At 36.2% G+C, this 15,550-nt stretch overlaps 1 protein-coding gene across 5 annotated transcripts in view; it reads right to left on the bottom strand.

Moving 5' to 3' along the window:
• LOC127843127 (uncharacterized) overlaps positions 1 to 15,487 on the bottom strand; it is a 120,674-nt gene extending 105,187 nt beyond the window's left edge. Inside the window, exons 1-8 of one of the 5 annotated variants that reach the window (XM_052372969.1) lie at positions 11,518 to 15,471; positions 11,128 to 11,290; positions 10,180 to 10,336; positions 8,024 to 8,109; positions 7,174 to 7,289; positions 6,240 to 6,403; positions 4,409 to 4,483; positions 2,857 to 3,998 (exon numbers count right to left, since the gene is read on the bottom strand). In XM_052372969.1, coding sequence (XP_052228929.1) covers positions 3,948 to 3,998; positions 4,409 to 4,483; positions 6,240 to 6,403; positions 7,174 to 7,289; positions 8,024 to 8,109; positions 10,180 to 10,336; positions 11,128 to 11,237 — 759 coding nt within the window. In that variant the 5' untranslated portion in view covers positions 11,238 to 11,290; positions 11,518 to 15,471 and the 3' untranslated portion in view covers positions 2,857 to 3,947. Of the gene's footprint in view, positions 1 to 2,856; positions 3,999 to 4,408; positions 4,484 to 6,239; positions 6,404 to 7,173; positions 7,290 to 8,023; positions 8,110 to 10,179; positions 10,337 to 11,127 lie in introns of those variants that run through there. The other 4 variants (XM_052372967.1, XM_052372970.1, XM_052372968.1 and 1 more) reach the window with 4 other exon arrangements.
• Between the last annotated feature and the right edge of the window lie 63 nt (positions 15,488 to 15,550).

The raw sequence follows: 15,550 nt of genomic DNA, 5'->3' as shown, positions 1-15,550 counted from the left end.
CATCAATACAAAAGAGTAGATGTGTTTGATTGCCCCTTATAAACAAGGGGATTCGTGGTAATTTACTCGCAAGTATAGATTTTCACCACATGCAATCTTTTCCTATCGCCTTTTACGAGTGTATAGCAATGAAAACATGCTTATTGAAATTTAATTGCTTTTCGCGTCATTCATATTTTTGGAGTGAGTTTAAGTATCTCGTCCGGTACCTCTCAGTGCTCTCCGAAATCAATAGAGCGTTAATTGTTGCAAAAACGCAACAAAATGGCTGCCGTCTGTATTCAGGTTGGGAAATTAATTAGTTTTTTTAGAGTTTATTACTTATATTGACAGAAGACTCGATTGAATGATCATGTTAACCATAGTTTAATCAATTTCTTCTTTCGTTGGCCCATACCTGTTTCAAGCGCAAATCTACTGCAAAATTGTCAGCACTCGTGAACGCTCGATCAACGCGAATAGAACCCAAACGCGTACAGTATTTGGTGTCAGCGAAAATAAGTTAATAAATTGAGCAATAATCCAATAGGAAGGCACACAATGTAGAAAACGATGTATATACATATTTTCGATAATTCAATGACCCCTTGAACCTGTATGCTTCATCGATCGATGGTTGATGTAACATGATTTACAAAGGAAAGAGAAGCTGCGAAACGCAGCAACTGATAAAAGGCGATGGCTAGAAAATGGCTCACGTCGATTATTTGTAAAAAAAACAAACAAATGATGTTTGAAGCAAGTAAAGATGTGATTCGGATTATCGCCATTAATTTGTACAGGTGCATGTGTACATTTCTTTATTCCGTGTTCTTCTATCGCTGGTGTTCTCTTATATCCATACATTTGAAACTGTTTGCCTTTTAGCTGAAACGCCAGCAAATTTATGATTAATGCACTTAAAACGGTGCTTTTGTTTCACCCCATATACATATATATAACGTTATATCGGAAAAATATCAGTTTTAAATTTTTGTCTGTCTCTGGCTTTCTCTGTCCCTCTGTCTCTCTGTCTCTCTCTGTCTCTCTCTGTCTCCCTCTGTCTCTCTGTCTCTCTGTCTCTCTCTCTCTCTCTCTCTCTCTCTCTCTCTCTCTCTCTCTCTCTCTCTCTCTCTCTCTCTCTCCCTCTCTCTCTCTCTCTCTCTCTCTCTCTCTCTCTCTCTCTCTCTCTCTCTCTCTCTCTCCTCTCTCTCTCTCTCTCTCTCTCTCTCTCTCTCTCTCTCTCTCTCTCTCTCTATCTCTGTTTGTCTCTCTGTCTCTCGCTCTCTGTGTGTCTCTCTGTTTCTCTCTATGTGTGTGTCTGTCTCTCTCTGTCTGTCTCTTTCTGTCTGTCTCTCTCTGTCTGTCTCTCTGTCTCTCTCTCTCTCTGTCTCTGTCTCTCCCTCTCACTCTCTCTCTCTCTCCCAACAGCATGGTAATAAACAAAACGAATATGGAGAGATGAATGCTGGTGGAGATTTGACGCAATATCATTATGGTCCTATCAACCAGCACGAGTCCCAACTTTTCGAGATCAACATCACATCCAATGTGGAAAAGATCATAAAGGTTACCGATGAAGTAATGTTAAGTGTCTTTCTCACATGTAGTGGTTATATCTGCCGTATTATATATGACTCAATCAGTAGCTTACCCAATGAGCGTAAGTGAGAGGAGTTAAATACATCAGTTATAAACAGGTTCTTGTATTCACCATCGCTTCCAAGATGCTTCTTGTAATTTAAGACAAGAACCTATGACTTTCGCGACACTAATCGCACGCATTTCATCGACGAACGACGTAGCAAACTGTTTTAAAAACTGGATTTGAAATTGTGTATTGCATTTTCTCGTGATAATGTTGCGTTCCGTGGTACTCAATTCATAGTCTCAAACGCAATTCAGGTATTACATGTTCAACATATTCATACTAATCGTATAGGGCTTTGCACCGATATACAAATACACATATATTAAATAAATTATAAATAAAATTAGTTATTATTCATCATAAACGTTCCTGACAAGGTAACGTAGTCACTTACATAATAATAATGAATGCAAACGTCAATGGCACTTCTCTAAATGTATTAAGGTCGTTAAAATTGGAATAAGTAGTTGAATGGTTCAATAATTAAAATTACTCGGTACGTGCATTTATTTATATCTCAAAATTCAATGATCCAATACCAATGTCACTTATTTAACTTACTTTTTACAAAATAAAACGTGATAGATGTTACCCCTTTTAACGCTGATAACAAGAATACTCCTGTGACCAAAATTGGGTCACTTTATACACCCGCAGCGTTCCGCGTGTGACCAGAAATCAATCACTGTGACCAAATATTGGTCACTATGACTTTGACCACTTTGACCACATATTGATTACTGTGTGACCGAAAAACTGGTCAAAATAACGGCCCTGACTACTTTTGGAACGCTCGCATGGTTAACACTTTTAAATCGTAAACTAGACTTATACGACTAAACTATTTAAAACAGACTATTTGAACTAAAAATTAACCTAACGTCTGCTAAAATAGTACAGCTTTCTTACATGATGCTAAAATATAGAACATTTATACTATATGTTAACACCGCAGTGTGTTGCTATGTACAAATTGCCCACAAGTCAACATTCCACGCCTTTTAAGTAATTCCATATCTTAGCGTGTTAAAATTTCATGGTCACGTGACCATTGTTACGTCTTCCACTTGCGAAAGCTTCTATAATGTTAAACATTCGCGTGTGCCAGCCATTTATCGACCAAGTCGACCTATTGTTTTGGGTACTTCGCAAAGTCATTGGAGGAAACTAAAAACACAACAACCACAATGGCGGACAGTGGAGAAACGGCATGACGATTTCAAGTGAAAAATGCAATGCGTTTAATAATTATAATTTCGAAGATTATAGTGCAATACATAGGGATAAATAAAAATATATATATTCATTAATTAAATGCCGTGATTTTAGATATGGACAATGCATTTATGTTCTAAATAATCGAGGGGAAAGTGCGTCCCGGAACAGATAGTCTCCTAGTCAACTTAAACAGAAAGAACGATTTCCACATTTCTTGTCAAAGTTGCAAGTTACAAACATTATTTGATTTAAATGTAATGGGATCTGTGAAAAGTCAATTCCATACGCATATGTTTACTTATTATGTTTGTTTTAACTCACTGACTATTGCAATGATGGTGCCAAGACAAGTATTTAAAGAAAAGGTAAAACATTTAGTAAAACCCCAGTTCATATCAATGGCTCCATACAATATGACAATAGTTTTATACACGGCAGTGTCTATAATGTAATATCGTCGTATCACCACTACCGTTGCATATGACTATTTCTTTTACGTTATTTAGTCATATCAACATTATTGTTGTACATGTACATCACCATGTGTAAAAGATTATATAGTCACATCAACACTACCGTTGTACATGACGATTTCTATAACGGTATGAAGTCACATTACCACTACCGTTGCTCAGAACGGACAACGTGGTATCAAGCATTCAAAACCATACACGTCCTTTTCTGCGAGACTGCAAACATTTAAACCATACATGCTTTTGTCATCATTCAAACTATTCATGTCCTTGTCAGCATTAAAAGTTTAAATTCAAAACCATACATTTCATGGTCAGCAACGAGTCAAACCTGACATGTCCTTGTCAGCAAAGATTAAAGCCATACATGTCCTTTTCATCAAATATTCAAACTAAACATATCCTTGTCAGCATTCAAACCATTCATGTCCTTGTCAGAATTTAAACCATACCTTTCCTTGTCAGCAAAGATTCGTACCTGACATTTCCTTGTCAGCAAGAATTCAAACCATATATGTCCTTTTCAGCAAATATTCAAACTATACATATTCTTGTCAGCATTCAAACCATTCATGTCCCTGTCAGCAATCAAACCATATATGTCTTGTCAGCGAGACTGTCTTTCTTCAGTTGTATATCGTCGATGCACTATTGGTGATTTTCTCTCCTTTATAAATCTGCACAAAATAAAAAAACACACGCACATATCAAACTATAGATTGCTTTGCATACGGATTTTTCTTCTTACTGTACGAACATAAATATTATTACTTACAACATTACAAACTAATATTTATTCATAATTAAAATTAACGGTAAAGATTATACAAGTTTGAATGCTCATTTGAGATGTTTTATGAAACTCTATCGAAGTAATATTAAAACTTAGCTATAAACAAAATTAATGTATACGCTGTTGAAGAACAACACAAGGTTTACACAGAACAGTATCTTATGAGATGAGTACGGCAGCTGTACAAACGGTGGCATTATCGTCCATTTTGTTTCTTATGCTTGCGCGTCAGTATGTTTACTGAAACTGTTATATATTACATACATTCTTATTAAAACTAGTATTCCAACAAACCAATTTAAACGAGAGCTTCTCATCAAAGCTTATTTTTGTCGCACCATTAATGGTTCTCTGAAATGTTCTTATGACCTGGAATGAAACAGAAAGTAATAAATCACAGAGGTAAAATCTAATCTTATAAACTATATACTAAAGATCGTTTATCTTATTTAAATATTCCCGTTATTAAACCACGCGCAAAAATGCACCAAAAGTATGATTGTGCTACAGGTGTCGTTTAACCCATTCATGCATAGCGTCCTGAAAAAAGGACATTGCAAACAGCGTAAACCAAGATGAGACGCCGCATGATGCGGCGTCTCATCTGGGTCTACGCTGTTTGCTAAAAGGAATTTCTGTAAGAAATATTCTAAATATAGAAATAAACACACCAGACACCCCTACTTTTGGAAATAAATTGATCCAATTTAGAAGGGTGGGAGAGTCCACTGGGCATAAATGGGTTTACAGAAGTGCCAGATAAGCGCCGTGGAGGCCTATAGGCAATGACACTTTTTGGGGCCGACGCCATTAGCCCCTAGTCGGCCTAGTGCTTAGTAGAGCGCCACTGCCCAGTCGATTTCACTCGTTTTCATTTGCAAAACATTACGGTATGCAAATAATAAATAATAAATGATTGTCGCTTGGTAAGAAAATGCGAAGCCTTTAATATAACGTTGATATACAACAATTATGGCTTATTTTATTATTTCGGCTGTATAGTGGGTCCTCTCTTATCAGAAAACCAGTATGCTTATTTTGGTTGTGTAATGGCTCCTCTTGTAGTTGAAGTTTCACTTTGCACCATCATGTGCAAGAGACGCTTCCAATAAACATTTGTAAATATGAGCATAGTGTATATTGGCTGCACGTGGGAATGTAAACAAACTTAACGTGTTCATTATTTAAATCAGGTTTAAAAAGCTTATCAATAGAATATGATGAATACACACACGTTTTCATCTCCTAGTGATGTCATCAATACAATGTCATCGTTACCGCGTAAAAGCATTACTTTTTATGTAAAATATTATGCTTGTTAAAATATACTTTCACTCCTCTGCGGCCTACATCTAAGTGCATGCACCTTCATGAAGCGTGTTCTCGCATCCGTATAGAAATGACAATGACGTTGTGTCACCATGGCATGTATACAATGCCAACGTATGATAAAAATACATAACAACAAACCTCACAAAAACGCCGAACTCCGATATTCGGATGTGACGTTAAGAGGGATTTTACTTACGTAATGCAAAACAAAACGTATGCCGACATTTGTCGAAATTTTTGTAGAGATTGCAAAACCATTGTCATGTTATATTTTCCTCGCATTTGCACAGGCATTCAAGGGCGAAACTGTTCGTTTAAAGAAGTCTTTTCTATAAGCATATTCAGTGTAGCTGGAAATTTTCGGGCAATATAAGGATGTGCATATTGCACAGGTTAATCTGGGAGGACGCTTTACGCGAAGCATTAAACCGAGTTTTCCTGGAACGATGCTCATATTTTTTTCCTAAACAAATTATGACCTAGAGTTTGCCTTCCTCTTGTGTGACTTTCCTTTGCTCAACTCAGAACACGAGTTGTGAGTATCCACTTCTTTATATTGGTAATGAGAAATGCCGGTCACCACAATAACGATCTCATCTCCCAGCTAATGCAATGCACATTTTCTTCCACAAACTCAGGATTGAGTAGGACTCAAAACTTAAAAAAGCTTTTGTGTACACCAATTGAGCATGATGATTAAACTAATCCACATTTTTTATAAAACAAAACAAACTAAAAGTAGAGATCATTGACTTATGTACGTTCGTGATACTAGGAAATGAACTTGTTGTACCTCCTTGCTGCCGTCTTCGTCCCGCGCTGTGCCCGGCCACGCCCTGTGAGCGGGAACCACGAGGAAACACGTGGGCACAAAACCAACGTGTATCATCTGTATGAGCGTGCTGAGGAAGGGGTCTGTCATGCGTGACTCGCCCGGAAGTGACAGACAGTTTGTGACTACAATAGAATAAGGATTCAGTCATGCGTGACTCACCCGGAAGTGACGGACGATTCGTGACTAAAATAATTTGATGCATCATTATTTTTGTTACGGATCTCTAAACATGTCGTTGCTTTTTGGTCCTTAATACTGTAAAATCATAATTGTTCGTTGGAGGGTAATTTTCTTTGATTTTGTGGGTTGACCGATCCATCGGAAAATAACGGATGAATCGGAATATGACGAAAAATGACGGATGGATCGGAAAATGACTGAAAATGACGGATGGATCGGAATATGACGAAAAATGACGGATGGATCGGAATATGACGAAAAATGACGGATGGATCGGAAAATGACTGAAAATTACGGATCCATCGGAAAATGACGGACGCAAATTCCTCCTTTTTTCTCCCAAATCAGAAAATAACGAATTTACGTATCAACGTGTCAATTATTTTACAATATTTGAATATGTTGCTTTGTTTAGTATACCTGCGTCGAAAAATATGCAAAAATCCACGTGAAAAGGCGGGCGAATTAAAGTAATACGAGAGTATGTTTTGAAAACTTCTCTTATAGGACATTTTCCGATAAAAGTGATCTCTTAAAAATATATTGCTTTATTTTGACGACTGGTTATTTTTATTTCTACCGATGACTTTCGTTTAACAATTTCGTTCCTTGTTTGTTCTTATAATTCGTTGTGTGGTCACATTTAATGTGTAAGAGCAATTGACCATAAAGACGATTTAATTCTGCGCGTGTCATGCACTTGACTACTCACGTGGCATGTCGTTGATAGTCTTCTCGTAAATGGGATCACGTGACACGTGACTGGACACGTGACTGGACGGGACATCGACCCTCAGAGCGCTGAGCACCACCAGCTTGTCAACGCAGCTGCAACGTGACAACGCAGTATTACAATCATATAGGCCCTGCGAAGGTCAGAGGTAGGTCATATATAGGTCACATACAGGCCACACACAGCAGGTCAAACAAGTTATACAAATTTCATATACATGTCATAAACCGGTTACGCATATGGTTCTATGCTTATCTTTCGCATGATTTCCCTAAGGTGAACCGATCAAATAGGTTCCTTATTAAACACTAGAAACAAACATCTGATGGTGAAAAACATTTGTTTGGTTGCAACAGTTAAATATACACTTTATATTCTGAACGGGGACAACTCTCATACTTTATATTGGAACTGGAACCACACTAATGCAGCATTGTTCAAGGATTAAATGATACAAAATCGCTCTATTGATACAATTATAATATAAACAGATTGTAATCATTTGTCAATTATTAAAACGCCTTTTTACCCGATCTTGTTTTATTTGTTTTCGTTCATAAAGACGCAATCAAGCGAGGCCGGGTATCCTCAATATGGAATCCAATGTGCTTGGCCAAATAAAACACACACTTCGTTTTTTGGTAAAAATATGGCATAAAAATGCATTAGACTTGCTCTTGGAAAACGGTGCTTACTGCATGTGTCGTCCCAGATTAACCTGTGCAGTCCGCTTAGGCTTATATGGGACCACACTTTACGCACATGCATTAAGCCCCGTTTTCCCCGAACGCGGCTCAAATACTCAATATCAATACAAAACCACGTGTACCTGCTCGTGCACATGTCGACTATCCAGCTGCACACGTGGTGGCAGGTTTCTGGCTTGAGAATCGTGTTCACAAAAATCACTGAAAACTAGAGATAAATGAATATGTAGCCCTTGTAAATTAACGATATGTTGACCAACTCTGCAGTTGAGCCCCGCTCTTGGAAATCTGGGCAAATTGCATGTGCGAAAAGTGTCCGCTTTTTTGTGTGTGTTTTCGTTTAAAGGAATTCGCATCTAAGCGAAAATCCAGTTATAGCGGAAAGTGTCGTCCTTGATTAGCCTGTGCCGACTGCTTACCTGGGACGAAACTTTACGCATATGCATTATTCCCTGTTTTCACAGAGCGAACATTGTATTTTTCCATTGTCAAAATCATAGCAAAGAATTGCACAACAAATCGATTAACTTCGATTTAAGAGACACATAGACACGCAAAGCAAGGAATAAGTTGACGAGTTTTATGTGCATCGGTAAATAAAAGCATGCGGTTGCATAATCCAATTTAATTACACAAAAATCCAGCCATTAACAACCATAGACCAATAGAAAGCCGAATAATGATACAGTTGGTTCGGTTATTGGCTAATTCTCCAATAAAATTTGTCTATAAATGTTGTGGTTGTGGTGGATGTAACGGTAACCATACATTGTTATCAAAACTAAATATTATTTACATGTATTTAGTCCTGAAAACCATACGTACTTGCAATAGTTTATTCCACTCCTTTCAAACTGTTATTACAAAAAAGAATCAAGGTACGCTTTAGTCACGGAGACCCACGTCGCCATGGTAAACAACGGGACACATTTCCAAAAATATTAAGTTTAATGACATGTGTTTGTTCTTTGCTTACACTTGTAAATTCTATAACAATTTACTTGAATGTACCATGAAATCGATAGAAAATTATAACTGCGATGTAACGATGACTTTGGTCTATAACAGTTAGAAAGGCTTTCTTCATTTTACGAGTATAATATGATAATAGAGTGATTGAAAGCATTTCGAGCTTTAAAGGGGCCTTCTCACAGATTTTGACGTGTTTTAAAGTTTGTCATTAAATGCTTTATATTGATAAATGTAAACATTAAATTTTAAAAGCTCCAGTAAATAATCAAAAATAAAATTTATAAAAGGAAAAAAAGTAGCCCGTAGCAGGGCTCGAACCAGTGACCGCCGGAATCCTGAAGTAAAAACACATGAGCCAACTGAGCTATCCTGCCAAGCAAACATGCGTATTTTATACGTTATATAAGCAATCTTCGTAGTTTCACAAATTTTAACGACAACGACCGAACTCTCCAAATTATTCAATCGTTTCGCGTTGCAACGTTTTATAATTTTTTAGTTTTTAAATCGTCAAAAGATGCATATAATGGCTATGTTAGACCATGGCAAATGTTCAGTAATACTGTTTCCTCACAAACATCATAACTAAACCGAAAATTTGCGAATCTGAAACAACTTTTTTCAATTTTGTCAATTTACCAAACCGTGAAAAGATCCCTTTAAGCTATAAAATTGATGGGGACAACACGGTTAAACTTACATTTGCAATCAAAAGAATTGAGAAACATACTTTCATACTTTCATTGTGAAAATGTAATGAAAAAAAGTGTTATTTATGTATCAATTTTATTACATGTCTTTTCAATATAAATTGAATTGAAACAGAAATGTTCCGCAGAATAATATTATTAAAATTGAGTGTTTTTTCTGTATAGCTATATAAAATAATCTATTAAATTACACCGCCACAGGAAATAAAATCGTCTGCCATAGAAAAATCAAAGGCGACAAAAACACACATATCAAAATAAAGAGAGACATTGTTAAACATCTCTTCTTAATACGATGTATAACATAAATAATTGAGCTTCTTTCTGGAAAAACTAGACTTAATACATGTGCGCAAACTGTCATCCCAGATTAGCCGGTGCAGTCCGCAAAGGCTATTCTGAGACGACACGCTCCGCTTTTATGGTATTTTTGCATTTAAATGATGTCTCTTCTGAGCGAAATCCAGTTGAGTCGGAAAACGTCGTCCCTGATTTGCCTGTATGGACTGCACAGTCTAATCTGGGATGACACTTTACGCTGAAGTATTCGCCAAGTGTTCCCAGAACGAGTGGAAATTATCAATTCTAATGTATACTTGCTCATATTTCAGGTTCCAGACTTGTAGAGGCGAATACGGCTTGTCCCGCGGGTCCAGTATTCCGGGAAGTTCCACTGCGACCCGCGCTTTACACAGCTCTGGAATTTGAACGTCGTAATATTCGCGCTTCATAGAGATTCCTAGCAAAGCCCGTCTGGAAAAGGAAAAACGTGTGTGACAAAAATATACTGTTAGCTATTTTGATCAAAATTTCACGAACATGGCATGTGTCAGAGTGGACGATATAGTAACTGGAACAATAAGAAAAAAAAACAGCATTCTGATAGATTTGAGTTGAAAAGTGAACATTCAGCTAAACCAGCAGGAGAGAAACTTTATTATGCAATGATGTCCTTTATTGATGGCAAAGAATCAATTGCCAAACAACGAGTTAAAAAACAAATGTAATAGACAAGAAACACGCCTACACAACAAACACACACACAAAAAGACCTTTCGACATTCATTTTACTTGTATACTTTCGCATGGCTAAATCGTCATAATGGTTTCTTTGTGTGATGTCCACCATGCAACCCGGTGGTGCATTGCTCGATCCCAAAGACTACACGTACTGGTTATTCCCAAAAAACGATCTCGAAGGTGTCTCTATAAGCCCAAGACCATAGGTACAATTGAGTTTAAATAAGTAAGTTTAACATGCTCCTCGTTAAGGGAAAACGTTGCTTAATGCATGCACGTAAAGTGTCGTCTCAAATTAGCCTGTGCAGTTCGCACTCGCTAATCAGACACAACACTTTCCGCTTTTATAGTTTTTCGTATAAAGAAAGTCCTTCCTTAGCGAAAATATATTTAAGGCGGAAAGTGTCGTCCCTGATAAGCCTTTGCAGGATGCACAGGCTTATCTTGGACGACACTTTACGCAAATGCATTTAGCCCAGTTTTCCCAGAACTATGCGCAAACAATTGCTAAGAATCACGTTTACATGCTTCCTGCGTTTACATCTGTGTATCCAAGAAACACCGTCTTCTTCAGTCGGAACTCCTCGGGTTCTACCGTAGGTTCCAAGGGGACCACGTGGTTTCGGTACGGCATAATTGTCGACTGCTGTTGCAATTGTTGTCGCAGACGAGAAATGTAATTTTCTACTAAAAGATTATATCTTAGTAATAAAGTGTTGCATCCATTTAACTAACAATTGAATTTAAGTCCTTCATGTGTGTATTTATATATACATAGTTGCACACTTAAAATTATAATTATTATGCTTTATAAGAAAGCATGCTATATATATCACACACGAGCATGCATTTTTTATTACAGTACGTGTTTTAACGTAATAATGATTCTGCCACATTAGCAAGGTTTCACTAACCCGTGTAAAACACTTATAAGTTTATCAATTTAACCCATTTATGCCTAGCGTCCGGAAAAAAAGGACATTGCAAACAGCGTAAACCCAGATGAGACGCTGCGGCGTCTCATCTGGAACTACGCTGTTTGCTTACAGGAATTTCTGTAAGAATTGTTCTAAATATAGAAATAAATATACTAGACATCCCTAATTTTGAAAATAAATTGATCCAATTTAGAAGGATGGGAGAGTCCACTAGACATTAATGGGTTAAATGCTTCTTATCAGTAACATCTTCACAAACCGAGGTGACAATTCGTGTCATATCTACACATTTACTTCTGACAGTAATCCGTCTTTTTCAAAACAACGTTACATGAAAATGCTCTTAGCACGAATTCTCTTTCCGATACATGAACGTATAGAAACAGCAGTCAATATAACAGTTTTGTAGTTTACAGCCTACAGAGGAATACAATTTTCACTATTGTTCCGATTAAAGGATTAGCTGTTTATTAAAACCTTTGAGAATATTATATTAATACATAAAGCATGGATCACTCTAATAACCGAATATCAATCAACAAGTGGCTGATTGATTCCGATAACAATATCGGTGTTTAAAGCAATATTGGCGTACACTTCTGACGAAACATCATTCAATTCGAGATCATATTTAATCTACAAAAGCCATTAAATTATTATAGTGTTTACGTTTAATTGTATACATACAAAGGTTGTTTTTTCGTTGCAGTGACATTTGTTTGTTGACGAATCGATCTCTAATCGTTTATTTGTTATGCTTGTAGGCTTCAAACAGATTTATTTTTCATTTTCTTATTTTTCTTTTGCTACTGGACATGCTATTTTAAGTTTATTAATATTTGATCACGGAGTATATTCTTTGAAACACTATTCTTTATTTGTTCGTTGCGCATGCGTCAATGCTGATTTAACATTGTACATGTAATCTGACTCAGTCTTGTTGATAAAGTTAACTGCAAATGTTAACTTTTGACAGAGATCCTTTGTGCTTTTTAAAACTTAAGTTTGAATATTATAAAATTAAAAGAAATCATAATCATCAGAAAATAATTAACCGTAAATGTTTATTGAATGCTGGCTAAAAGACGGGTTAATTACTAAGAGGCTAACTTTATAACTTAGTCTTCTGCGAGCTTCGAATTTTAAAGATTTTTCGAATATTAGGATATTTATTTCAAGTACTAAACCAACATGTATACTTGGAGACTTTTTTAACGCAATACTTTTCAAACTTGAATATCTTAGTTGTTAGTTAAGATTTTGATTTAAAATTGTACGTTTTATCATATGACTACATTCTGAGAATGCCCACGATAAAATCATGCATCCCTGACGATCGGACGCTTTAGCACTAGGAGTATGTATCGTTTCATCTGTTTGCTAGTGGAAATGGTAAAACGCATAAATGTATTTCAATTTTATCATTGTTGGTGGGTTCTTACGTCAGGATAACATAAAACTAGTTTTAAAAATGTAAGGAATATGAATTTAAGAGCGCAACCGGGCTTTATCATCATCGTCGCTAAGAGGTGCTTTTCACAGTAAATAATAATTCTCCGGCATGAAATTCTGTCTTTCGTAAGAACTCAACGAAAATTCATGCCCAACGAAAAACGATGATTTTCAGTAAATATATTTAACCCCCCAGCGTCATTAGCAGCATCGCTACGAGGTGCTTTATAAATGGTTAAGTGATGCTCGATTGGTCACTGTCGGCTCGGGTACTACTTACATGTACCCCGGGTACTCTTAAGTATATAAACTTACATGTACCCCGGGTACGGTAAATATACGTAATTGTACCTGGTCGATATTTGGCAGAGACATGAAATAACATAATTTTGTAGCATGTTTGATGATCATTAATACATTACATTTCATGATTTCGGTAATTGATGCAACAAAGTATGTTGGAACGGGTACCGATTTCCCCGATTTTACACCAGGTTATGGTGTTTTTTAGCCTTAATAAGAGTGAACTTATCTTTTGTATTGTCCACATGCAAACAAAACTAGTTAATAAATTAAATAAGCAAACGGTTATTGGTATTTCGGTAAGTTACACGCTCACGCGGGTACCGAAATACCCCAGTCGTCACGTGTAATGGTGGTATTAGCAATGAATACGGTAACACAGAACATTGCTTCAAGTAATTTCCGACACAAAATAGCAACTTAAGACACCAAATATTGACTTATAACGGGGGCATCTGTAATTTAACCACTCAGTCTAGACCCTAGCTGGTACTAAAATTCCAACATTTTTGTGAATATGAATGTCATATTAATCATATTTGAAATTGCTAAAAGAACATTTATCAATTTTTGTGAATGACAGTGAATAATACAAATCAATCTGGTCATTTTCTTAAAAAAGGTAGCTTAAATCTATGACGAAGATTTCGGTATGTCTACATTTGAAGATGACATCTTCAGACGCTCGCGCGTCTGACAAACCACCGATATTTAAAATATGACACTTTTTTACCATTATAAAAAACACACGCGAAAATGTTTATGTTGTACATGCTGCATGGGTTTGTTTTACTTCAATAAATGACTCGATTATAAATATAAACACTTTAAAATGCAATGGGCTTCATGTAAGAATAGGAGAACATATGTATTACGGTTTCTTCCCGATGTGCATTGCGATGATATTGTTTTTTACTAAATGATTATAATTTTCCAAGTTTTGTTTATATGAAGCAAATTAGTTGATATTTGCATTTACAGAAAGTTGTTATTATATTCTCTTGGCCGAATGCATATAAAACCACCGAGTAATTAAATTGTTATTGAATTTAAATTCTCTTTAATTGCTATTTAATTTGCATAACAATCGTATGAGGCTAATATTTATTTACTGATGAATTATTTACTATGTGTGAGTTTCGACACGTCATTCATTTTGTTTTAAAACCCCAATGCTTTGCATCGACCGTTCTAAGGCGGTGACCCCACCTTTAATCAAGATCACTTGCTTTTAAAATACTTCCGTGGGTTAATAAGAATCCATCTGCACTGGCTTATTTATACCTACATATTCTGTAATAATGGCCTGAACATGTTTTCCATCTATCGGCCAGAGTAAATGTCGTTTGGATCAGTTTTAAAATGGCTTAGTGACGTAACCATAATACCGGTAACGATGCAAGTATTGATTTAACTTTGGTCTCATTGTTGTGCAGTGTTTTTCTTAATATAGTTTTCAAACTGTTGTGTGCGTTTTTGCTTATTTGAATTATATTTTGGTGTTTTAAATATTGTCATCGTTCCAAAACGCATTATTGACATCCATTCCGTTCAACCCACCAGATTGTTTTTTGAATGAGAAGACACGTGTTTCAAAAACAGTTCATTGTATTAACTTTAGCAAATGTTTTTTTTTTATTGATATATATACATTATTTGTTTTTACATTAAACCTACCACACCAAAAGCATTCATTGTATTCAGTGTGTCATGGTTTAGCCCGTGACCATGTTTTATTTTGTTGGGTTTGAGAATTGCATTGTTGAATAGTGTTGACAATAACCTGTGCCCTAAGACATACAAGTAACGTATCCCTCGAGTACTGCGTACCGGTGGGTAATCCGAAACATGTAAATTACCTGCCACATGACTTCTTAGTTCTGCTGCCGATTAAAAAAATGTATTATTTCCAACGGTATCAAATATAAAACTATTCGAGAAAACGGCCAATATACGGGTAAATAAATTATTTCTTATATATTAACAAAGTATGGTGTCATTCACAAAAATCTTGCACAGTTGCATAAGTTTAGTTAAGGATTTGAAGCATATTTCGCGCTCATCGATAGCTGTTTCAGGGCCCTCAATCCATTTTAGGGGAAGCGGGTCGCTACCCATAGCAGGGGGAATTTTCGCGGCGTTTCCCTTTTGGGGGAATTTTTTACTTACTCTCTAATGATAACATGTGTACATGTTTGCACTATATTCATTGCTTTTTTCAAATTTATGTATGTTTGACAAGATTAAATTAAAA

This window comes from Dreissena polymorpha, chromosome 8 (assembly GCF_020536995.1).
Source record: "Dreissena polymorpha isolate Duluth1 chromosome 8, UMN_Dpol_1.0, whole genome shotgun sequence".
NCBI classification, from domain to species: domain Eukaryota; kingdom Metazoa; phylum Mollusca; class Bivalvia; order Myida; family Dreissenidae; genus Dreissena; species Dreissena polymorpha.
Note: the sequence above shows the minus strand (reverse complement) of the source record. Positions and strands in the feature narration are given on the sequence as shown.